The 25,457-nt window shown below is 39.3% G+C and overlaps 3 protein-coding genes and 1 non-coding gene across 4 annotated transcripts; 3 read left to right on the forward strand and 1 right to left on the reverse strand.

Annotated features, from left to right (window-relative positions):
• The first annotated feature begins 2,910 nt into the window (after positions 1-2,910).
• LOC135627241 (cytochrome c-like) lies at positions 2,911-5,287 on the forward strand. The gene is made up of 3 exons (XM_065133256.1): positions 2,911-3,116; positions 3,513-3,646; positions 4,940-5,287. The coding sequence occupies exons 1-3, from the start codon at positions 3,005-3,007 to the stop codon at positions 5,033-5,035; spliced, it is 342 nt and encodes a 113-aa protein (XP_064989328.1). The 5' UTR covers positions 2,911-3,004; the 3' UTR covers positions 5,036-5,287.
• Positions 5,288-7,828: 2,541 nt separating this feature from the next.
• Positions 7,829-7,910, forward strand: TRNAS-AGA (transfer RNA serine (anticodon AGA)). The gene has a single exon. It is a non-coding gene; the product is annotated as a tRNA-Ser (tRNA).
• A 3,378-nt stretch (positions 7,911-11,288) lies between these two features.
• Positions 11,289-12,556, reverse strand: LOC103972581 (uncharacterized). The gene is made up of 2 exons (XM_018820432.2): positions 12,243-12,556; positions 11,289-12,125 (listed from the first exon to the last, which is right to left on the reverse strand). Exons 1-2 carry the CDS (start codon positions 12,530-12,532, stop codon positions 11,363-11,365), a joined length of 1,053 nt encoding a protein of 350 aa, XP_018675977.2. The 5' UTR covers positions 12,533-12,556; the 3' UTR covers positions 11,289-11,362.
• A 5,586-nt stretch (positions 12,557-18,142) lies between these two features.
• On the forward strand, positions 18,143-20,926 carry LOC135626669 (serine/threonine-protein kinase-like protein CCR4). Its single transcript, XM_065132160.1, has one exon. The coding sequence runs from the start codon at positions 18,184-18,186 to the stop codon at positions 20,764-20,766; it is 2,583 nt and encodes an 860-aa protein (XP_064988232.1). The 5' UTR covers positions 18,143-18,183; the 3' UTR covers positions 20,767-20,926.
• The last annotated feature ends 4,531 nt before the right edge of the window (positions 20,927-25,457 follow it).

Here is a 25,457-nt window from a genome sequence, read left to right on the forward strand (position 1 = left end):
AAGCATTTTAACCATTAACTAGTCATTTTAGCTTTTTTTATTCAATAATTATTTTTTGTTCATGGATTTTTTTAGGAGGAGAAATTTGACATGTTTGGATGAGAGAGGCTCTCGATTGCTTGAAGATATATTCCTGACTTTGGTCTTGAAATCGATAGTTTTGATTTCGGAGCTAATAGTTTCGATTCCTAAATGTTGGGAATCAGAACTAAACCATATAGGATCGATTCTAGAATCGAAACTAGAATCGACGATTCTAGTTTCTATTCGAACCACGGGTTCTTTGTTAAATTTTAATTTTAATTTTTAAAATAGAAAAGGTATCATTTTATTCCTAATATTTAAAAAGTGGATATATATATATATATATATATATATATATATATATATATATATATATATATATATATATATATATATATATATATAATCCATCTAATGACATATAAGTATTCATAAGCTTTGATTATTAGGTTTTTTTAAATGGTTCCAGTTAAGTTTAGAATTGATAGACCATTGAGTAGATTCAATTTTGGTTCAATTTCAATTCGAATCAAACCATGGTCAAATCTATTAGCATGAAAATATCAATAATTATAAGCAACAAATTTATGATATAAGAATATAGCATTATCATCTGGTCTTAGAATAGGAGATATGCAACACACTAATATTTCACATAGAGATATAATAATTAATTGGATTGATATAAGTTACTAAATAGATTAGTAATTAGATTTATTCCATAAAATTTGTCACTTGAAATTAATAATTGATGCAGGGAGAATCCAATTGTTTGTGACTTTGAAACCTTGGGTTGAATTCAACCTTACTCTTAGTAGAGAGATATGCTTAATGAGTTTGATTCCAAGCACAAGATAAATTTCCATACTAAACTAATTAGTTTCTTGATGTATGATTCGATGAATCAAATAGTTCTAATTCTCAACGAATAAGTTATTGCTTGATGAGTTGATCACGAATGCAAGAACCATTTGTACATGATTTTGAGATGCTTCTTGAGGAGTAAATTTAGCCTCAATATGCTTCATGATTCAATCCTTCAAATCTCTATGATCCCATGAACCGAGTAGAGTAGCTCATTAAGACTATTTCCTTAGATTTCATGGAGTCTATAAGATGACTACGCTCACCACCATATTTCCCAAAGGAAAACTTGGAGCATACCAACCAATATATTTAACTTTATATTGATTTTTCTGATAATACATATTGGATAAATCATCATCATCATTATCTTGCAGCTTCAATTTATTGGGGTCTGCAACTTGAGTCCTCTTGTGATCACTGGTTCATTTAGAGATGGCATCCATTAGGGTTTTTGGCCTCCTCGTTCTCTCTCTCTCTCTCTCTCTCTCTCTCTCTCTCTCTCTCTCTCTCTCTCATGGTGCTTTCGAGAGTCTGAAGGAAGAATCGTCTTAAGACCTCACATCACATCCCATGTTGTTTGATAGAGGACTAATCAAAACTCAAGAAACAAAAAAGAAAGAAGAAATATGAATCAGTATCTCACATCACATCATATCTCACATCAGCTGACTTGGAATGGTTTCGTTGATTGGTAGGGTATTCGGTGGATCAGTATCATGGTAAATGTGACTTCGTCGGAGGATGCCACACCAAGGACGACTGTGCTGAGCCGTGTGCGGCAGCAGGCCACTCTCCCGCCGCCGTGATTTGCGTTCCTGATCCCACCGGTGGAAGCAACGGCAAGATGTGCTGTTGCATTCTCGAGTGATGGATGACCTGCTGACTGGAGGTCGATGGATGGCGTACAGCCTCGAACGAACAGCTCAGTGTACTACTGCATGTTGTCATCATCTTAATAAATACCAATGCATTTATATTAATACAACTAATGCATGATGATCTATACGTTCTCATTAGATATATTAGATCGATGATATTTTGTGTTGTCATTTGACTTACAAGAACACAAAGACGGAGGCAGGCATGATGCACAACCAACACCACGGAGCAAATGTGAATTCCTACACCACTGAGCTACGAACGATTCTATCAAAACCATCGATCCCACCACTATAAGCATTTATCTTAATCGTCGCGTATAAAATATTCATATAAAATGGGTTGATAGAGGGAAATCCACGGATACGGAACACTCAATCGGCACGACTTGCATTAGGAATCCTTTCATTTATCTAATGTTCCTCTCGATGTTTGATATGGTCCGACTTACACTTCAACCAATGTTGGGTGGGGTTCGTTCTCTTTGATACATAAGTTAGACTTCCGAAATAGATGAGGATAAGAAGAATTATGCCTTAAGTTATATTTTATAGTTGGGCTCCTCTTCATCGCTTGCTATGAAGATGAATATATCACGTAACAAATAATAATAATTAAATAATTTCTATCTAGCAAATGCTAACATGGTAAGTGAAAGACTTCTATTTCCTACTACTATTTAGGATGACACGTATTAAGTTTAAACTAATATTTTAAACATCATATACCATATAAGATGTAATTCAAATCCCATTAATGAAATAATCAGTGATAGAAACTCAAGAACGAAGTCCTTTTCCGAAAAATCAACCAAGAAAATTGAAGAAAATTTATTATCATTTTTCGGGTCTCCGTTGTGAACTTGATAGGACTATTGTGTTATTTCACGTAAATTATCGGGACTTTTGTGTAATTCGACCACATGCATTCGAGCACGTGGCGCCTCCGCCGCCGTCTACCAAATCGGAAGAATCCGTCCCAAATCGAACCCCGTGTTCCAGAACAGTATTGTATGACTAATATACCTCTATGATTTGTTTTATTTATTGGATGTTATTGAGTATATCTTCGGAATTTTGGCAAACTCTGGAGGGTAATATAGGTGATTAATAATCGCTGATCTTTTATACAGAGACGATAGGCGTGTGGAAGATGGACGCGAAGCAAGAGGAAACAGTACGAAACCCTAGCGCTCGGATTCAGATCGAGAGAGCAGCTCTTTGGAGGGCGATCGATGGCGTCCTTCGCGGAAGCTCCGCCGGGCGATCCCAATGCCGGAGAGAAGATCTTCAAGACCAAGTGCGCCCAGTGCCACACCGTCGATAAGGGCGCCGGTCACAAGCAAGGTTGATCAAAGTCTCTGTTTTGATGTGATTCCTGATGGTCCATATTATTGGTTCTTTCATATGATCTGGTGCGAGATTCTTGACGATCTAGGTTGTCATTGTAAATGAGATCTGGTTCCTCTAGTATTTAAGGCTGCTTTCTTGGACACGCGCTACCCTGCTTGGATTAGATCTTTGGAATCCTGCAATTCTTTGGTTGTTTTCGTTGTCTGCGTTCCCCCTTTTTTATGCCGTAAAGTTTTGTGATCGATGTATTTTGTCCCGATTGTTCATTTTAGCTGAATAGCATTTTCGTTTTATTTGCCCATGTTGAAGCTTCGATAACTGTCTGACAATATTTGCTTCATCGAGTAGAATTTGTGTCCTTGAGGATAATTGGTTCTTTGTTACGCACAGGACCCAATTTGAATGGCCTTTTTGGAAGGCAATCTGGTACGACTCCAGGATACTCCTACTCTACTGCAAACAAGAACATGGCTGTGGTATGGGAGGAATCAACTTTGTACGATTACTTGCTTAACCCTAAGAAGGTACGAATGAACCTTTGGCTAGCATTCTTTCTGCTGTGCATGTCCATTTTTTGCTATTCAATTGCAATTTCTACAAATTCTATGCTTGGTTGAGTATTAGGATTAGGGCTTCTTTTCCTCTGCTTTTTTCACAATTTTCTGTGTGTTTGGGGCGGGCGAAGACCTGTTGTTGGCTAGTTCCACGTGATAAGTAGTTTGAATTTATAAGAAACATGAAAGAATTTCCTTTCTTAGTCCAGGGGCAGAAGTACTTTATTATTTTCTCATCATATTGTTTGATACTGTTAGGTCACCACATTGCTTACTGAGGAATGTAATGATACACTTATAGTGTTGTATATGGGGACTGCTCAAAGTTTTGTAGCAAATCATTTTCAGGAAAGTAGCTATATTGAGGGGAATTACTATATTATCAATTAACTATTAATCCTTCATATAAGGAAGAAGAAATAGTACGAGCAGGCCTCACCTTTTGTAAAAGATTAGGAGGGATATAAGTGTAGGATTGTTGTTGTCTTGTCATCGTTGCAGCTTTCCCATTGAGAATGGGAGAGATGATGCAGATGAGGGGAGATAAGAGAAAGAAGGGGGACCTGGTGACTCATGGGAATCCTAATCTAAGGGATTCCTAGAAAGGATTCTGCACAATAAATATATTGAATTGAATCTTTTCTGCATATGGACCAGTGCCTGATGAGGAGATAGAAGAAGATAAGAGGAGAAGAAGAGAAGAGAATATATATATATATATATATATATATATATATATATATATATATATATATATATATATATATATATATATATATATATATATAATGGTCTTTATTTTGTCCTGAATCGGTCAGTAGAGACCCTAATTGTAATATTTGTTGGCTGGTTTCTACAAATATCGTTGATAGAAGAGTTTGAAATTTGATCTCCTTTACTTAATTTTTTTTTTACCTTTATGGGAGGCTCTGCATCTACTGGTGTTGTCGGTTGAGTTGATGTTCGTGGTGGTGCAATAATTCTTTTGTACATAGACCTGCTGGGTAAAGTTGAGAGTTCTAGTGGTAATGGAACACTGGTGCAGCCAAAATAAATAACATAGTTCAACACTTGTCGAATTATTGGGAATACTGATCAATGCCCAGCAAATATTCAGTTACTTATCCACAGACTTCTTGAATTACAAAATGGAGCCTGTACTGGAGATTACAGGATTGTTACAACTTTATATGGAATCAACGTTTTTATTAGTACAATTTTCTTGTATTTTCTTTTCCTTATGGTATTTTCTTGTTGGTGCAGTATATTCCTGGTACTAAGATGGTTTTTCCTGGTCTGAAGAAGCCAAAAGAGCGTGCAGATCTGCTTGCTTATCTCAAACAATCAACGGCTTCCTAAGGGTTTTGTTCTTTTATCAAACCGAAAACATTTCTTATTTTTGGCCAGTAGAACCACGACTTTGGTGGCTTGCTTGTGTCCAGCAGTTGAGCCATGTAAATTCTTTAGAACTTTCTTTGATCAATTGCCATTGTTATGGTTTTCTTGCCTGAGTTATGTCGCCTCGAGATTAATATGGCATTAAAGACATTGTGCCAAACTCATGTTTACTGTAATCTTCTTGGGTATAGTCAGTATGGTGATGATTTGTGATGGTTCTGGTTCTTGTGTGTTTCACACATATGGTAGGTTAGTAACTTGTTCAAACAATTATTTTCCTGGTGATGGATGTGTGCTGCACATGTTTTCGTATGTATGTCAGTGTGCTATGACTTGCTGGATATTTATCTTAGCTACTTTATAGATGGTAGAAATTTTAGCAGGGTTGCAACTTCAACAAGATATTCCAACTCTCTAAGATTTTCCATTGGCTTGTTCCTTATGACTGATTCTTCTCCATTAACAGTAATAATGCATGTCATGCACCTCTACTGTCGTCATGTTGCTTCCTAGATTGCATTTTGTCAAATCCCCTAAAACATCATGTTGATGATACTTTGATGAGGGTTAATTGTATATTATCTTTTATAATTAATCATCTTTAGTATTTTAATTTCTTATATTTTTATATTTTTAAAAATTATATTGAAATCTTATAGTTATGAAAGTGAAACATTAAGATTTTTATATAGGATTAAAAAAATAATTTTATATGATTAAAATTTTAAATAATTATAATTAATTTAATAAAAAAAATAATTGCAACTAATTACAAGAATTAATTTGTAATTAGTTTGGAGAAAGATGTGTACTTGTTCTGGTCATTCATTATGGACATGTTACTCAATGCCTGAGATTGAGTAATTTGTAATTACAAGAACTAATTTCTCAATGCCTGAGATGGAAAGGTGTAAGCAGAGGTTGATTAGCCATAAATGTGGATATTGGAAGCAACCTCAAAACTCAAGAATCTACCCAATTTGAGATCTACATGATTATATCTTCCTCCAACAATCTTTATGGAGACAGAGCATTGGTTTGGTTTTGTGGGAATTTGAGAGAGAATTATTTGCAAGAGAAATTATTTATAATTATAACAAATAATAATAATTTTCTTAATGAAAATAAAATAATTTCTCATCCCTGCCAAAATAAACCAAATAAATGGCTCTAATAGCAGCGTTGGACTCTGTTCATGTATTCATCTAATTCGAATCTTGACCGTTCCCGACAAATACGTTTTGCAACGAGATGCGCGTATGCCAGCGATGGACCGCTGTCCTGCCTCCTCTTCCTCACGTTAATATGGACACGTCCAAATTATTTTGAGCAGCACATCCAACCTAATACTTTCTATGATATTTGATGATTGGTAGTAATAATTGATTGGGCATTTAACCAAAAAAGCCCCCATTATTTTTTTTTTCACCAAATGTCACCATATTCGTTTTCACTTTTATAAATGATAAAAAATTATGAACTAAATCCAATTGAAATTGAAGATTTTTTTATAAGATATTGTTATCGAGTGTAATATGAGTATAACTTAATTTAATTTTGAGTATAATTATATCAACTTCCACTAAACCAACTCAGACTTTTCGCAGAATAATTAGAATGTGATTATTAGATGATTAATATTATTTTTTATTTTTTTTAAATTATGACAACTAATTCTTAAAATTATGATAATTAATTCTTAGATGATTAGTGTAACCTAGTTCAATTTAAGTGTACCTTAATCAACGTCTACTATACTAACTCATGAAGAATGGTTGAGAAAGACTGATACATCAAAGTGTTAGACATGTCATAAATAATCATTTGAATATGAAAAGTTTTGATCGGTGTTATTTTTCGAGAGACGAAAGCTCGAGTGGATTAGCTCCTCTTAAATTTTTGGGATGAAGGAGGACCTCTCGATGCTATCAACGCATTCCTCCCTCTACTTAGGTGGAATTCTCGATACATGTATCAATTCATTCCTCCCTCTACTAATGTAGAATTCTGAATGTTTAGGTCCCTCTACCTCAATTATCGGAGAACATGGGATATCGTGGTCTCGAGCATTCTAGTGTGATTGAACCAATGTCTAGTTAAAGTGCTTAGTAGTGATTAGTGGTTATGACTATCACTAAAGAGTCTACATGGTTTCAAACTGTGCCAACTAAGGAACGAAGGAAATGATAAATCGTTTCATTACGAGAATATGTCAAGTCATCTGTGATGCTCATTCATGCAATATATTGGATCCTTATTTTAATTCTAAAATTATAAGGTTAATGTCAATGGTTGACTGGATGTTAGTCGGTCCAACTTAATTTATGACTAATCTATATAGGAAACCACGATCATGTTTGAAGTCTTAAGCCCCCAAGGTGGTATGATCTTGATGTGATCGTTTAATATAAAGAACGATGTCAAGAATAGACTTCTGATTCATAAGTTAGCTAGCTTGACAGAGTAAAGAAATAGAGAGAGAAAATGACGAAATCCGTCCTAACTATTTAGGGTTAGGAGAATATTATGTGTAAAATAAATCTTTAAAAATAATTTTTGTTCGAATATCATTATGAGCATGTAGATTGATGGTTTTTATCATTTTCTAATGAGGATATCATATGTCGAGTTCTAATTATAAATTAATATTTTTTCTATCACCGATTATGATGCCTTATTATGGGCATTAATTAAGAACATTAGAATGTAACATAACTATTAATAAGAAAATTAAATACACATTAATCATCAATTGTGGTCGTGCCGGAGTGGTTATCGGGCATGACTAGAAATCATGTGGGCTCTGCCCGCGCAGGTTCGAATCCTGCCGACCACGTTTTTATTACACTTTGTTTTTTTCATTTTATCTTTTCCTCATTGTACAATATATTTTTATATATCATTTTTCTTATTTGAACATATCTTTTTTTATTGGGTAAAAGTTTTTAGACTTATTTTCAAGTTCTCTTTCTAACGAGGCTTCTTAATTGTTATTTCCTTTCTCCTTTTCTAATTTACAATATAATTTCTTTCTTTTGTGTCGCTTATTTGGCATTTACACACACACACATATATATATATATATATATCACAATAATTTTTTTCTTTCTTTGTTACATTTTATTTTTTTTTTCATTTTATCTTTTCCTCGTTGCACAATATATTTTTTTCTTCTTTGAACATATCTTTTTTATTGGGTAAAAGTTTTTAGACTTATTTTCAAGTTCTCTTCTTAACGAGACTTCTTGATTGTCATTTTCTTTCTCCTTTTTCAATTTATAATATAATTTATTTCTTTTGTATCGCTTATTTGGCATTTACACAATATATATATATCACAATAATTTTTTTTTGCATTTGATTTTTGCAAAAGTTTGGAGACTAATTTTTAAATCACTCTTTTTGACAAGATTGATTGTTTGTATTTCAATTCATTAGGTAAAAAGTTTGGAAACTTCTTTTTCTAGTTTCTCCTTCTAAATGGGACTTATTTAAATTCATTGTTCGCAATCAATGTTTGTGAGAATCTAAGTTAAGTGATATTTTTTTTTCTCTTGTATTTTCCAAGTTGATCAAAATATTTTTATTTTATTGTTTGAAAAATATATTTTTGTATTCGGTAAAAGTTTTTAGACTTCTTTTTAAGGTCTCTTTGTATCGAGGCTTCTTGAATTTCTCTCCTTTATTTTTGTATAGATTATCATTTTCTTTATCCTTTTACAATTTGCAAGCTAATTTCTTTCTTTTGGAACTATTATTTAGCATTTACACATTTAGTCGATTTTGTATTTATATATGACAATATATTTTTTTGCATTTTACAAGGGGTTGGAGACTAATTTTTAAATCACTCTTTTTGGCGATATTGATTGTTCGCATTTAAATTCATTAGGTAAAATTTTGGAAACTTCTATTTCTAATTTCTTTGTCTAAATGAGACTTGTTAGATTCATTTTTTACAATTAATGTTTGTAAAAATCTAACTTAATTCAGACTAGATTAAAATCGATTTAGTTTAACATCGTATACCATTTAACTAGTTCAATCTACCTCAATTTTGATACGTATTCGATGGATTCTAGTTGTGAACTCCAAAGTAATTTAGATTTAATCGCAATATTTTCTCAAGAACATTATAATTTGATTGCGAGTAAAAGCATGGGGTATGTCTAACAAAACTCAATGTTTAAATATATTAGTTAAATTAGAGATGATTAGTGATAGGGGTAATAATGGCGACATGACGTGTCACGACGTCGGCCTCACCTGGGTGCCACTCTGTCCGAGGAGGAGGGCAATAATGCTGACTCAACATGCGCTGATGTCATCCGCTCTCAGACAACGACTTCATCGTTGTCTGACCCCGCGCGCTTGACCGAGGCAGAGGAGGACGACGACCGAAGCTCGCCCATACCCTGCGGCAGTTCGGTTCCCCACGCAACGTCAATGACAATGTCAGACGCCGTCAGAGGTACGATCCTGCCTCCCGCAGGCAGGCACATCAGGTAACACTAAACCGCCCTATAAATACCCCCGAGTTCTAAACGAAAGGGGAGGAGACTTCTTCACTAAAAAACTCCTTCCACATCTTCTAACTTGATCGTTGGAGGGGTCGGGCCGAGCTTCCGACCCGACCTGTGCGCAGGTACAAGGGCGAGGTTGCATCTTCCCAACACCGCGGAAAAGCCTTACTCCCCACGCAACGTCCCGCCCGGGCCATCGCAACCAGCCACCCCAGCTGTCCCGAGGAACGCCACGCCAGATCCCTGCGCATTCGGACCCGAACCAAGCCGCGTCGGCCCCGAGGCCACGGCATACAGTTGTTTCCCGCAACAATTAGCATGTCTAATGGTAGTATATGTTAGGGTTTTTGTCGTAAGATAGATGATCATAATTATTGGAAGAGTGTTTGAGGGAATTAGAGTTAGAGATTCAAGACGACAACCCAAATAATCCATGCATTAGTGTGTACTTAATTATGTATCAAATCCGGGCATCTTGAAGCCATCAATGATTTCTTCGTCAATTCAAATATCTTCCTTTAATATAATACTAAGATATTAGTTATGTGTTGCTAAGATGTTAATCACGTATTTGATAAAATGTCAATCACTTATTACTATAGTGTCTACAATAAGTTATTAAGTATGATCTATAGTTCCTCGTTAAGGCATAAATTAACTTATTTGGAGATATATATATATATATAATTAACTTATTTGGAGATATATAGTTAACTTATTTGGAGATATATAGTTAATTATATATATATATATATAATTAACTTATTAGGTATGATCTATAGTTCCTCGTTAAGGCATAAATTAACTTATTTGGAGATATATATATATATATATATATATATATATATATATATATATATATATATATATAATTAGGCTAATTATAGTTTATTCCCTATAAAAGTGAAACATGTAATTTTATTTATCCTAACACTATTGGTTTTATCGACGAAAGTACAAAATACGATAGGTAAAATAATAATTTTAACATTCTAGTTATGTTTTCAATGGTGACATCATTGGGAGCTATGAGTGACTATTGTTTATGAAGAGGTAGAGCAAATGACAAGAATGAGACAAAGGAAGGAGAAAGAGGATAACACAAATGCTGACGCTATGCTTCTGCGCTAGTACCGCTCAACATCTGTATCGACATTGATGTAGATGCAAAATGACACCACCTTCCTCACATCATTGTCGGTGCTAATATACATGCAGAGATCTCATTTTGTACTTGCATCTATATTTGTACTAACATAGATGTTAAGCGATACTTTGCATCTGCATTTGTGTCAACACTGATGCAGATGCCAAGTGGCTTTTTCATCGTTTTGTATTTACATTGATGTTGATATAGTTGCTGAGCAATGTCGATATAGATACATAACATCAAGTTGCTGAGCCATTGCTCACCTTCCTCATCTACAACAGTTACCCATAACCTCCAATGGCATCGTCAATCGTCATCATCAAAAATATAATTAAAATATTAAAATTATTTTTTTACTCATTATTTTTATGCTTTCGTCGATAAAATCGATGATATTATGATAAATAAAGTTAAATGAGCATTAATACTGGTCAGAAGTATTTAAGTTCATATTACTCTTACGCAGTTTCAATCCCCAATCAAAGGGTTAGGCCATCGTATGATAATGAAATCAAGCTTATTTCTTACTGAAGATATTAAATAACATAAAAATCATTTATTCGAATCATGAAAGTTCCAATCACGTCTTCACCACCGACCACCCTCTGATGCTTGCTACACCCTCACATCAGCTACGCAGTCCGACACGTGGCTCGAGAAGGGGTACAGACAAAGCTGGACGACGAACGCTCCCTCCGTCTCCTTCCCAAACTCATAAGCCTCCTCCATCAAACGCTTGCCTAGATCATAGCTTACAATCTTCCCCGGCAGCCACAAGTAGATCATCTCTCTCTGTGGATGGAATCCCAGGAACTTGAACTGGTTGATTGGCAGTGAAGAGAAGATAGAGGAACGGCTCGTTTCAGGACACCGTTGCACCAGCTTTTGAGTGCCGATGACATGTCTCAGCAGCCAGTGATCACCCCCATTGGGATCTCCAAGCACCCAAATCTTTAGCTGATCGCCAGCCCTGTGGGAGTAGCAAAGACGGCCGCTGGATCTGCCGACGCGCCCTTCCTGCTTCGTGGCCTCCGGCAACTCGATCTTGCGGCAGGCCATGGTGGTGAGGTCGATCCCGACGACTTGATCTGGATAGGCGAGGATGTAGAGGACGCCGTCGAAGTAGCGAATGGTGGTGGACATGGCGTCGGAGGGGAGTCCCCATTGCACCTGGTGCTCGACCCAACTCCTCCTATGCGACGCGAATACCTCTATCTTCGCCCCCTGCGCTAGCCAGCCGGTGAAGGAGACGACCCTGTACTCCGCAGAGTGGCACGGGTCGAAGGCCAGTATTGAGAGTTGGCTCCTCCTGCGGGGCTTCGGGAGCTCGATCCACCTTCTTGTCGTCGGGTTCGCGACGTGAAGCGTGGAGCCGAGGCTGGAGCGGCAAAGTATCAAGCCATTGCTGCAGTCAACGATGGCAGATTCCCGGTGGAACGGGAAGAAACAGAGGCTGTTGCACTCGAGGGCACCCCCGCTGGTCGTGCATGCGTACCTCGGTTTGTCGTCGATCTCGGCGACACCGCAGCGGTAGAAGATAGCGGACGCGATCAAGGGGAGCCGTGTCTGGAGGTAGCCGCCACCGTCAGAGATCAGTCGACGCCAGGATCTGCAGACGCTGTTGCATCGGATCAAAGACCTCAAGGGCAGCCGTACCAGGATGTCCATCAACAAATCGTCGCTCAGGCCCGTCGGATCACCGACGCCGAGGGACGCACAGGTCGAGCTCGTGGATGACGAGTACATCGCAAGTGGAAATCGAGCTTGTCGATGGAACGCATGCATCTGCGTTCGCCCTTAAAAAGAAGGATCGATGACTGTGTGAGGAGGGTGTGGTGGGAGAAGAATGGGGCGTGGAGGGCATCCGAGAGCGTGTGGAAAAAGGTGGCGGCATGCGATGGGCTTGCGATGGGCTCAGCTTCGACGCAAGCTTCCGGTCGGCAATTGCACATGGAGGCGTCCAAGCTCGCCACCTGATCCGGTTCACGAAAGGTGTGGACGATCACCTGTGCTAAGCGAGGCAGGGAACACGGTACTCCTGCCACAGAGCTTGCTGGGCACTACCCTACGAGACGGTCGTAAGTGAGGATGAGGTCGAGCGGTGCCGTGGCTCCCGTCTGAGGTTTGATAGGGAAGGGAACATCCAATTCAGGGCCGGATTGCTTGTCGAGCACGTGAACATCCAATTCAGAGCCGGATTGCTTGTCTTGCACGTGCCGAATTAGTTTTTGTTCAGTAGTTTAATGTTTATATTTTTTAATTTTATATTAAAATTTTTATATTTACGAAAGTAAAATATTTGATATTATTTTTTCTCACGTTATCACATATGCTCAAAAAGAATTAATACGTATTCAACGGTAAATGGTCAGATATTAAAAAAAAATAAAATTAAATATTTTACTTTTAGAAGATCCTAATATAATCTTCATTCTTACTCTTACTGTTTGTTTGCTGCTGCTCTTCTTCTTAATCTACTTAGGATTTTTCTATGCAAAGAAGAAGATTGGGTTAAACAACTGGCAAAAGAGAAAAGCAAAAAGTTATCCACCAGAACAACACAAAAGTAAATAAAAAATAAAAAATAAAAGTAAAATCCTAAAGATAGGCTTTATTAGATAAGGATTGTCCTGCTATTTGAGGTGAAGATATATGGAAAATGGTGACTACTAGAGGACAACTTCAAGTGCAGAAAGATCCATGGAAGAATGTTAAGACTGAAACAACCAGCTCTCTATCCGTAAACAATCTTGGAAGATCTGGTACTACGTTCTTACCATTTAGTTTGTTTGTACTTGATAAAGATATTTAGTCATATATCGATTAAGGAATAGAAAACCAAAGACTTATAAATCGATCGGGTCATCCTTACCAACAAATGTATCTTTTGGAATTCATGAGGTAAAATCGTATGGATTCGCCTACCGCTTCAAGCAGACAATTCCTCGTGAGCCTGTCACACTAATGATAATAAAATTGACTTATCAAATTGACACTAGAAGGAGAGCCTTGAGCCCTTGGCTCTCCTATGGGAGAGAGCACTGAAAAAGACATTTAGTTCCATATTGATTGAAGAGTAGGAAAATCAAAGACTCTTAAGTCTGTCGGGTCCGTACTCCTAAAAGGAAAGGGTAGAACCTTGCGGGTATGCTCATCGTCCAAAGTAGACAATTCCTTATGAGCCCATCGTGCCAATGACTTATCAACACTATACCTAACAAAGTAGGTAGCATCATGATATTCTTCCTCTGGGTTTTGGATGGCAAAAATTGACAGCCAACCAATTTCTTATGGCCTCACAGTCGTGGAGAAACATGTCACTTTCAAGACAGATGAAGAGGAAGCTGCAATTGAAGAAAGCAGCATACAGAATTTAGCATGTCAATTCAACTGTGTGGATCAGCTTGAGCATCAATACAGAAGAATCCTTTCCTATCTCTGATCATTTGGTACTTCAGCCTATAAACAATCACCATGTCAATTAATCTGCGATCTCTACTGATTAATATCCTTTTCTTTTCTCCTCTGTTTAGTTTTTGAGGCCAAGTGGTGGCTTTGCTTTCTTTTTCTTCTAAGGCTCAAAGATTATACATATACATACATACATACATACATACATACATACATACATACATACATACATACATACATACATACATATATATATATATATATATATATATGTATGTATGTATGTATGTATGTATGTATGTATGTATGTATGTATGTATGTATGTATGTATGTATGTATGTATGTATTATGGTGAGGCATCAACATCCATGCGTGGTGACTGCATCTTCTGTTAGCTGAAGCAAAAGGGGAATTGGAATAGATGTTAGGTAGCAAGTAGCTGGATTTGACTGTCTTCAACCTTGTGCCATGCTTGTTTTACTTGTAAAGAACAGCATGTCAGGATCATGGAGAAATTATAGTAGCCAGTGGATGACAGATAACTATCAGAAATGTGTAGTTATTGATGTTGGAAAAACTGTTCTTAATGTAAATGGATGATCTTTGGGACTGCAGAAGGAACTTTCATAGTGAATGCTGGTTGAGAAATGAAAATAAAGATATAAGTGAGAGCACTGCTTATTTTCTACTCTTTTAGATTAGTCATAATTTCTTTCCACTGAATCATCAAACAGTGGTTGGATGCACACTATGAATAATCTCTGACTTCATATTTGGAGATTTCATTCTGGTTCTGCTGGCTACACAATAGTTGGAGCCTCACTAAGTGACCTTTGTTGTGACCACAACAGTGTGTGGGGGCTGCATATGCAAGAATGATGCAACCTCTCTAGCTTTTATCTTGACAATGTTTTGTGGAGTTAGGTAAGTCAGACACCAAAAGCAATGGCCATGAATTTTGATACATGATACAACTGTTGTCAAGGCAAAACTTTGAATGAAAGACCATGAAACAGTAGAAATTTGAAGAATCAGATCATTGGTAAACTTAAATGGAGAAAGCCAAAAGACATGGCCTTTTCTTCTTTGGACAGATCCTGAGGTCTTATTCCATTGGATCAGCCATAAATTTTGAAGCACAAGACAGTCTGCAAAACTGAAGGAAGTCAATGATGTGGCTGAGTGCCCATTGCTGACATTAGTTCAGCTACATGTCTTTTCTTTGAGAAATTTCAGCTACATGTGCCATGAAACAGCTTCATTCTTGTTTGACAATTTGAGAGCAAAATGTGGAGTGGTTCATGATCCACAAGATTCTCATGCAATTTCCACAGCCCTTCTCCTTGGCATTCATTTTTGTTGTGCTTGTGATATTACTTCTCTACCAAACTTGATCTTATTTTTACAATGGACAAGATGGAGACTAAACACAAACAGAGCTTATGTTTTTATTTGGTTTCTGAGAACACAAGAAATGTGGAGTGATGGCAAACTCAGAAACTTCACTGTTGTTGTGGTGGCATTTGATGATTTGTTGTGCAGCTTGGCCATTTTTGCATTTGGTCAAGTGGTTCATCAATGTCCCATCAAAAAATAAAAGAGAAATTAAGTGTTCAACTCAACTGAGAAATAGAACATACTTTATCTTCCAAATGCAGGAGTTGACTATAGCTGAAATGATCAATTTGAACTAAGGTAAAACATGTACTTCTATGTGTTAGTAGTACCACTACCAAAACAACAGAAGTGGAACATTTACTTCTATGTTTTTAGTGTATGGTACCACTAGAGAATTGGCATGTACTAGTACATTTTAGTAGTACACTGAAGTGAAACATTTACACAGGACAGACATTCAACATCAGATTTCTCATCACCATAACTTCCATTTTTCACACAATGAAGTCATGTTCAACCTGAGAGGGAAACCAAGCTTTCTTTCAATCTATTCCTACAGATAGGTCCATCAAGCATTTCCCTTATGGAGATGCTGTTGAGGCAAACAAAAGTGCTCAACAAGATAGCCTAATTGACAATTTGTTACTTGCTCACTGGTTTGACAATGACTTGATTAGTTATCCTTAAGCTTTCAACTGAATGTTCTACTGGACTTAGCACTGGATGTTTCACTGTGGCAATAGACAACAGCCAAGAGATGCTTGCTTCTGCTATTGATCGGTTTGGAATCATCACTTCTGACAGAAGCTGCCACTCATCAACTTGTCTCTTTAACAGTTTGGTTACAAGCTTAAAGCTATACTTGAGACAATTACTTCTGCCTAGGTTCTGTCTGGCCCATGATTAGAGGTGTCATTGCTCAAGCAGGTTGCTTCATGAGAAGATGAACAAGTCAGCAGATCAGCTAAGCTGAACTTGCAATCCATAGATAATTGATATTATAATTTCCAAACCTACCTGCTCCAAATGATTAAACCCTGTCAATGGAGTTATCTGCTTGATTCATATTCAGAATTATCTGAACAAACCCACCTTGTTGTCTTTCTTCCACCATTCTTATTTGACAGAAGAAAAATCTTTTGGGGACCTATCTGTCTCTATCCAGCCTCTTATTGAATTGCTTTCAAACAGCAAAGTAGGTAATGGTCAGACCAAATTGAGAAGTCTTCTTTCTCTAGTGGTATTCATAGAGGACCACCTTGCAGATATTCTAGATACATCATCAAAGTTATACATATCTTCTCTCCCTCCTACTTGTTGTAAAAGAGTCATTTTGATTCCAATTGTAATCACAATTAGTATCTGAATTGGCTATGAAATCAGTATCAGAATCGATATGCACTTTTTGGTGTCCAAGGGACAGTGATTAAGCTTTCACAGCATCTTACATGAAAGAAGGAACTTAAATTGTGCAGTTTAAAGCTCTTTTAGTGTTTTGAGAAAGTTTGATCAAATGAAGGTATCAAAAGTGTGAACTGAATGTTTCTCAACTGAGAAATCCAATCTACAGTCTCCATGAACTCTGAGGTTGAACTGTCTATGTCTGCATGTTCTTAACTTGGTCCCCATGGTTTAAAGAGACAAGCAAAAGCATAGAGAACAATGATGAAAGTGTAGAAAGTGTGAGATGTAAAAGAAACCCACCAACCTTTAGAAAAGTCAACCAAACTTCATGTCCTTTACTCAGTTGTCACCTTCCACATTGCATGCTGGGATTGAACAGTCCTGCACCTCAGATTCTCATCCTTTGGCAACCAACCATTCTCTTGGTTGCTTTCATTGCCCTGACAAAATTATCATCTTTACAAATGTTGCTTGTTAGAGTGAATCTTATAAAAAAAAGAGCTAATATCAAGAAATTTTCCTTCTGTTTCATCTGGAATAAGTTCAACAACATTGGATTGCTTGAAAGTAGAATCCATGAACAAATGAAAATTATATGGAGGAATAACCTTTCTTTTTCGCGCTGATTGAGGGAACAGATCAGAATTAATTCATTAAAAAAAAAAAACTACAATAGCACTAAATAGTAAATTGTTTGGAATAACCTTTCTTTTTCATCCTGATTGAAGGAGCAGATCAGAATTCATTCATAAAAAAACACTAAATAGCAAAATCTCAATTATTTGGAATTTAAATATTTAATTATAATTTTAAATGAAATCTTCTTACAATTTTCTTTTATATCTTAATAATAAGCTCACCTCATTTATTGAATGGACTGATAAAAATATCAAATGAAAAATCAACATTGCTTTGGTGACTGATAATAAATCCTTCAAATTAAATTTAATGACTCTTTCATTTACTGATGACCCTAATTTGTCAAACCGGTTTCCATCATTTTCACTATCTCACTATTTATTTGTTCTTTCATAGATTCTTTTACTCATTAGTCAATCTGAATTTGAATTCTCATGGTGATTAAAATTATTACATATAAGTTGAGTCCAACCCCTTCTCACTCCATTGTTTACTGACCATATGTTCTCCTCCCAAGTTTCACTCAATTATTAGAGAGAGAGAGAGAGAGAGAGAGAGAGAGTTGTGTCTGTGTGTGTATGAAATGGTCGTTGGTCAGTGCGGGCTTCGAAGCCGTGACTGCAGCCTCCGCCCGGCCTTTCCCGTCTCTTCCACCAAACCTAACACAGCACACCACGAAGGGCGTTTCTTTGGGGACTACTGCTACAACTACTACTCCCCCACTCTCTGCGCTCCTCCAGGTTACGATGACATTCTCCACCACCATATCGCAATGCCTCCTTCAAACCCCACCAAATCCCTGCCCCTCTTCCTCCTCCTCGTCTTCCTTCTCCTCCTTTGCGTCTCCACCCCGCTGTCGGTCGTCGCCTCCTCCCCCCCTTTCTCCACCCTCGCCGTCTCCCATTCCTCCAACGTCACCTTAGTCTGTGCCCTCGTGCCGTCGGCTGTCGCCTACAAGTACGACATCTGCTGCACCAGCGCCTCCAACCGGAGCCAGAGCAGGCTGTACGAATCCCCGGAGACGCCCTACGCCGCGGTCGCCGCGGGCAATGGCTTCCTTTGCGGCCTTACCGTGCCGGCCGATGGTTCCAACGCCACCATGCGGTGGTGGGCCTTCCATGAAAATGAGATCTACGAGAAGCGGGTCTACTGGGGGACGCCGCTCACGGCGCTCGCCTCCGGCGACAACCACGTCTGCGGCCTGATCGGCGGGGCGCACCGGCCTCGGTGCTGGCGGTGGGAGGAGATGCGGGTCCCCGCCGGGATGAACTTCTCCGAGATCGCCGTGGGGCGGAACTTCGTGTGCGGGCGGCTGGGATGCGGCGCCATCCGGTGCTTCGGGAACGATACGGTGGTCGTCAGGAAGGTGCCGGTCGGCAACTTCAGCATGGTCGCCGCGGGGAGCCGGCACGCCTGTGGAGTCTTCGACGATGGCCGGCTGACCTGCTGGGGCACGGGGGCTCCGGAAGTGCCTTCCGATCCCCTCGACATCGTATCCATGGCGCTGGGCGAGAGCAAGACCTGCGTCCTGCGGTCCAACGGAACCGTCCGCTGCTGGGGGGAGGGCTCTCGGCCCCCAGACTTCCTCGCCGGCGAGCAATTCATCGGGATCCAGGCGAGGGGCGATACACTCTGCGGCATTCTGATGTTCAATTTCTCGGTGGTTTGTTGGGGCAACGAGGAGTTCCGGCGCAACCACACCATGTACGGCAGGGTCCTGCCCGGGACCTGCACGCCGACCTCGATCTGCACCTGCGGGTTTCTGGCGGGTTCCGGCAACATGTGCCCTTCCGAAGAGGGCATCTGCCAGTCCTGCAAGTTCCAGCTCAGCTCCAATTCTTCCACCAGTCCGCAACAAGCAAGCCGTGGTAGCAAGAAGAGGATTTTATTGGTGGCGGTTCTTGGATCCGTGGGATTCGGCTTGGCGTTGTTGGCCTTGTTGAGCTTCTTGGTCTCCCTTGCTCTCAAGAAGCAGAGTAATGGCTGGCTTTACGACACCGTGCAATTGGGCCGATGGAGGCGGACTGCGGCGGCGGCACTGTCTTCGCAGATGGAGACGTTCCTCGACGGCCAGGTGGGCGGCGGGACGGTGGAAGAGTTTTCGCTACGGTTTCTCGCCAAGATCACCAACAACTTCTCGGAGGCGCACAAGATCGGGTCTGGCAGCTTCGGCGCTGTCTACCGTGCGACGCTCCCCGGCGGGCGCGACGTGGCGATCAAGCGCGCGGACGTCCCGGCGGCCGCGGCGCCGTCCACGTCGCGGCGGCACGAACAGCTTCGCCTGCGGGACGAGCATCAGCGGGAGCGCGCCTTCTACTCCGAGCTCGCTCTGTTGTCGCGCGTCAACCACAAGAACCTGCTCCGCCTGCTAGGCTTCTGCCGAGAGCGCGGGGAGCGTGTGCTGGTGTACGAGTACATGACCAACGGCACTCTGCACGACAACCTCCACCGGCGGCCCATGACCCCGCCGTCGCCGCTGAGTTCGTGGACAGCGCGGCTGCGGCTGGCCCTCGACGCGGCGCGGGGGATCGAGTACCTGCACGCCTACGCGGTGCCGGCCATCATCCACCGCGACATCAAGTCCTCCAACATCCTGCTCGATGCGGAGTGGACGGCCAAGGTAGCCGACTTCGGGCTGTCGCTGACGAGCCCCGACGACGAGGGGAGCGTCGCCGCCGGCACGTTGGGTTACATGGACCCGGAGTACTACCGGCTGCGGCGGCTGACGGAGAAGAGCGACGTCTACAGCTTCGGGGTGGTGTTGCTGGAGCTGGTGACGGGGTGCAAGGCCATCCACCGGAGCCAGCAGGTGGCGGGGAGCGAGGAGGGGGACGAGGCGGAGGAGGCGGAGGGCAGCGCGACGCCACGGAACGTGGTGGAGATGGCGGTGCCGTACATCGAGGCGGACGACATCGCGCGGGTGATGGACAAGCGGGTGGCGCAGGCGTCGGCGGAGGAGGTGGAGGCGGTGGCGTACGTGGGGTACGTGGCGGCGGAGTGCGTGCGGGCGGAGGGGCAAGAGCGGCCGACGATGGGGGAGGTGGTGGGGGCCCTGGAGCGGGCCGTAGCGGCCTGCGGCGGCGCGTACGGCCCGGACCGGGTCGACTCCCGGTCCGAGCCGACCGGGGGACGAAGGGCGTTATCGCGTGCGCCGAGTTTTCTGTGATCTGGTCAACTACAGAGAAATGGAGTGCATATTACCACACATCACAATTTATTTTTTCTTTTGCTTTTATTATTTTCTCTTGAGTTCATATCTTCACATCACAATGTTTCTTCTTACGTTGTCTCTGATTCATCTGACAAATATCACATTCTTTTTTGTATTTGTTGTATGTTTTATTTTTCTTTTTTGTGTTCCTCAATCTTTTCTCCAGTGGTATTCATGAAAGTTGGTTGATATAAATGAAATAGTTTATAGCATTTATAAATGATATTAGGATTTAGCATATATATATATATATAGAACTTTATTATGGGCAAATTATATTTTCAAGGTGGAGATGGAATCTGTCAAGTTGAAGACTCGAAGGGCGTAAATGATTGGCTGTGGGGTATTATTAGTTTACTTAGTTGGGTCTAAAGATGACATATGTTCGTCAAGACACCGAATGATTGGAGTCACTGATGATGACACGGTCGGCAAAATGGCTCAATCCCAACATCAGATTGAATTAAGCTGTGATAGAATATAACAAGTTTAATCTATTATTGGCTCAAATAGAACGCGGTAGACGATCACATTGGGACAGACAGCACATGCTATACTAATTAACCTGTTGATGATTGCCGGTTAAGAGGGACATCGGAGCGGATGGCAGCTGCCACTGCGCATGAAACATGACCTTGAGCAGCTGTCTCCACTCACATCATTGCGGTGCAACATGACAAAGGCCAGCGCAGAGGAGCTGAATGAAGCTGCACACCCGAACCAAGGAATCCTGTGGAGCATTCCTGGTTGATCTTACAGTTGATGAGTCAAAGCTGAAAACAAGCATCACACAGCATTAGCGACCCGGTAAAACGAGCAGGATGAATCATCTACATCTCATGGATTTCAACCTGGAACCGAGTAGAGCATGCAGGAGCAGCATCCTCGGAACAAGGACAAGCAGAAGGTCCAAACTATTTGATGTTCTCCTGCTACCAATCTGGGGTTCTGGACAATAATTCATCTTTTTCTCATGAAACAAAGCTCGAGAACACCACCTGTGATGTAATCAAATCAAATATTTGATATTGAGATTTAAATTTTGTTTTCCTTACTTGCCATCATAATTTAGGAAATCTTAATCTACTTTCTTGTTTGTTGATATGAATTAAGGAAATAATTATTAAGTATTCCAAATATGATGATATCATATTTGTTAGTATATTAAATAAAAATAATTTATATTAAATAAATACGAAAATTAAAATTTATTTCCCTTAATAGAGGCTCACCTCCTCCTATTTAAAGGGGAGGGATCTTTCTCCTTCGTTCCTCACCTAGTCGAGCCTGGCAGCGGGAGGAACGAGGAGTTACACCCTGTTGACAAGAGAACGAGGAGTTACACCCTGTTGACAAGAGGTAGGTTTCCTACCTTTCTTAAAAGTTTTAGCTTTTATTTTGATTCTTTAAATGTTGAAAGTTTTATAGTTTGAAAAATGTTTATCGATTCTTTAAATGTAAAATTTTTTTATATTAAAATAATCAATTAAAGTTTTCATAATATTCTTTGACCCATGATTAAGGTTTTTATTGTAGAATTAAATATGTAAAAAAAAAATATGTTTTATATGATATATTTTCTGTATTATAGTTTATCTTCAATCTTATTTGGATTAAAATCTTGTTAGACTAGAATATGTTATCTAAAATCTCTTTTTTGATATTCTTTGATCTGAAATTTAAAATATATTATTCTGAATGATTTAAAATATGATTAGAATATGTTGAAATTTTATGTGTTGAAAACATGATTTTTATTTGAATTTAGAAAGCTATTTCCTTGTGTTAAAACTTATCTCATAGTCCCTCTTTCAATGTCTTATGATTTCTAGTCAAATTGAGAATGTTATTTCTTTGTATTAAAACTTTTCTCCTCATCTATCTTTTAATGCATTATTATGTTTTCATATATGTTGTTAATGGGTATATGCTATGACTAGTCTATGGGCCAAGGCTGGGCCAGTTTTATGTAATACATGCTCAATCATGTATAATGCACATGACCAATAGATGGACTGGCTCAATCTAGCCCAATATTATTGTTGAACTTGAGCTCAAATATTGATTGAATTAAACTAGACTTGATTAGTCTAGATTAATTCAGGGTGATTCCGAATTGATTGACTTATTCAAGTTAGTTTAACCTAAATTGAACTTAATCTAGTCTAAATTATACTAGTCTAGGGTGGTTCCAGACCAGTTAAATAAGGATTAGAGATCAGTTCAGTTAGGCTCTAGTAAATCGAGTTCAATTGAATCGATTAAACTAGAGTTCAAGTCAATTGAGGGTTAATTTATATTATTTGATATTGATGATTTTTGAAAGAGATGTTTTAAATATGTTATTTCATCCCGAAATGGATATGACCAGTGTGAGATTATATTCCTGCCGAGAGCAGGTAGGGCGATTCCCTTCGGGGATTAGCGGGCCGTCAGACGTGGCGGTTGGACGGTTCCTCCATCCGTTGTTGGGAGGAACGTGTCCCCACTTTGGCGGGTGTGGGACACCACTCCATCCGCTGTTGGGAGTGTGATATGAGTTTGCCTCCATCCGCTGTTGGGAGAACACAAACTCATCCCGTAGGATAAAGCCTCTCCATCCGCTGTTGGGGGAGTGCTCCTTCGGGTACTTGATATACGCCAATGGGATGATTGATTGAATTTTGATCATGTATTCATATTGATTTGACTTTTGGGGTTCCTACTCAGCGTTGCTGAATTTTCTTTGTTTTTGATTTTCAGAGCAGCCTCCCTCTAGTACTAAATCAGATTCCAGTAGAGAGCGGACCTTCCTCTACCGCTAGGTAGAGCCACTAGGATGACTCTTGAAGTTAACATCACTATGTTTACTTTTCTATTTGTAATTTGATGAATAAATGAATTGTAATAAATGGTTATAGATGATGAATAAAGTGATGTTTATTTATTTGACTTGTGTGGAAAAAAAAAAAAAATCAGGATGTGACATGTGAAGCTCAAATCTTGAAGACGATCTTGGCTGCAGGTAGCATCAGAGACATCAGTGTTGTTAGATGACAATGACCGCGCAAAGAATGAGCTTGCACATTGTAAAATGGCAGGACCAACCTGTGGAGGGAGGAAGCTCTAACGCGTATACATGGTGGAATATTTTTTACACAGAGTTAATATAGCCTGTAATAAATTTCAGTTCATCGATTCTGTTTGGACCCTTTGTGCCAACAAGTACTGGAAATTTGAAGTACCTGGTAAGCTCCATTAGATGAGTGAGGACTGCAACATTGGCTGTTTCAACAAAGCCAAAAGGGCACTTGGAATCCGGTGAGGACATTTCCATGAGCATCTTTTACAAAACCAGGATAACCACTGCAACCAAGTGATACATAGAAGAATGTTGTAAGGCCAATTCCTAGGGAAAAATAGAACTTCAGGTGAATTTTTCCAATGTTACTCGGTTGTATATAAATCATCAGTGGAAACACTAACACTAAATTGATGAAACCAGGTTTGATGCTGGCTGAAAAGTAACACTTATGTTGCTAAAAGAATTGGTATTTGAAATTCTATTAAAAGCATTGCATACACAACATATTTACAATAGGTATAACATCAATAGAGGATCAAACAGGATAGAATCATTTAGAAGGGTATGAACATATGCTAAAGAGGAAATATTCTTCAAAGATACTACACATTTAGTAATAATGATAAGAGAGAGAGAGAGAGGGAGACTAAAGTGATTTACTAAAAACCATAAATAACAACTCGAATGTTCTGAATTTAACTAAGTTTTTTTTAATATAGAGTTTAACAGCGCAAAAAGTTCCATGTAGTTCACTTCAAATAGTCAAATATTATGACTTACTATTGTTGATAGTATTGTTGTTACAATTTGCAATGAGTGCTAGATTTGGTTGAAGCAGAAACAAAATCATTCTCGGTTTTAAGTCCAAAACCTGTCCTCTAAATGAACGACTATACTTAGTGGCACACAAAAACAACCCAATGAATGATACCAAAACTGTAGAATTATTGACCTTATTTTCTTCTCTTTGGATAAATAGCTAAAGAGAGAAAATTATTTATCTAGAATAGGAATTTGGAGTTTTTGATTTCTTTAAATTAATCTGTTCTCTTTGTTATCAATTGGTGAACATCATAAAGGAAAAGGAAGTTTAGCTCAAATATTTTCTATTTAAGCAACCTTACAATAGACTTGCACCAAAATTGGATATGAGGTGCATAGTGCAGGTATGAGTACCAGTGACCAACCAAATTATTTCAGATGCTCACTTATCCTTTGACTTCAATTCCACTTTAGAACGGTGTGCCACTAATTGGGTCCACTTCACTTCTGATTAATTACTAGTGATCCCCAATTCTCCTTTTCTAAGTTAATGATGAACACTTAGGGCGAGGCTCAAATCTTGTCAATGTCAGATAACCCAAAAAGATCATACCAGTTCCATGGGCTTATCAAGAGTGCCTAAAGCATTGAGACCATATCATGATCTGTTACTGTGTTGTACCAGCCCATTCACAACCTAAGTGCCTCTCTAAGCTAATAGCACAGTTTTAGGAGAAGACCATGAGCTAAACTAAAGCATCACATATAAAGATAAATGATAAGCATTTTAATATTGGATGATAAAGTAGAAGGCTGTTAA

Source organism: Musa acuminata, chromosome BXJ2-11 (assembly GCF_036884655.1).
Source record: "Musa acuminata AAA Group cultivar baxijiao chromosome BXJ2-11, Cavendish_Baxijiao_AAA, whole genome shotgun sequence".
NCBI lineage: Eukaryota > Viridiplantae > Streptophyta > Magnoliopsida > Zingiberales > Musaceae > Musa > Musa acuminata.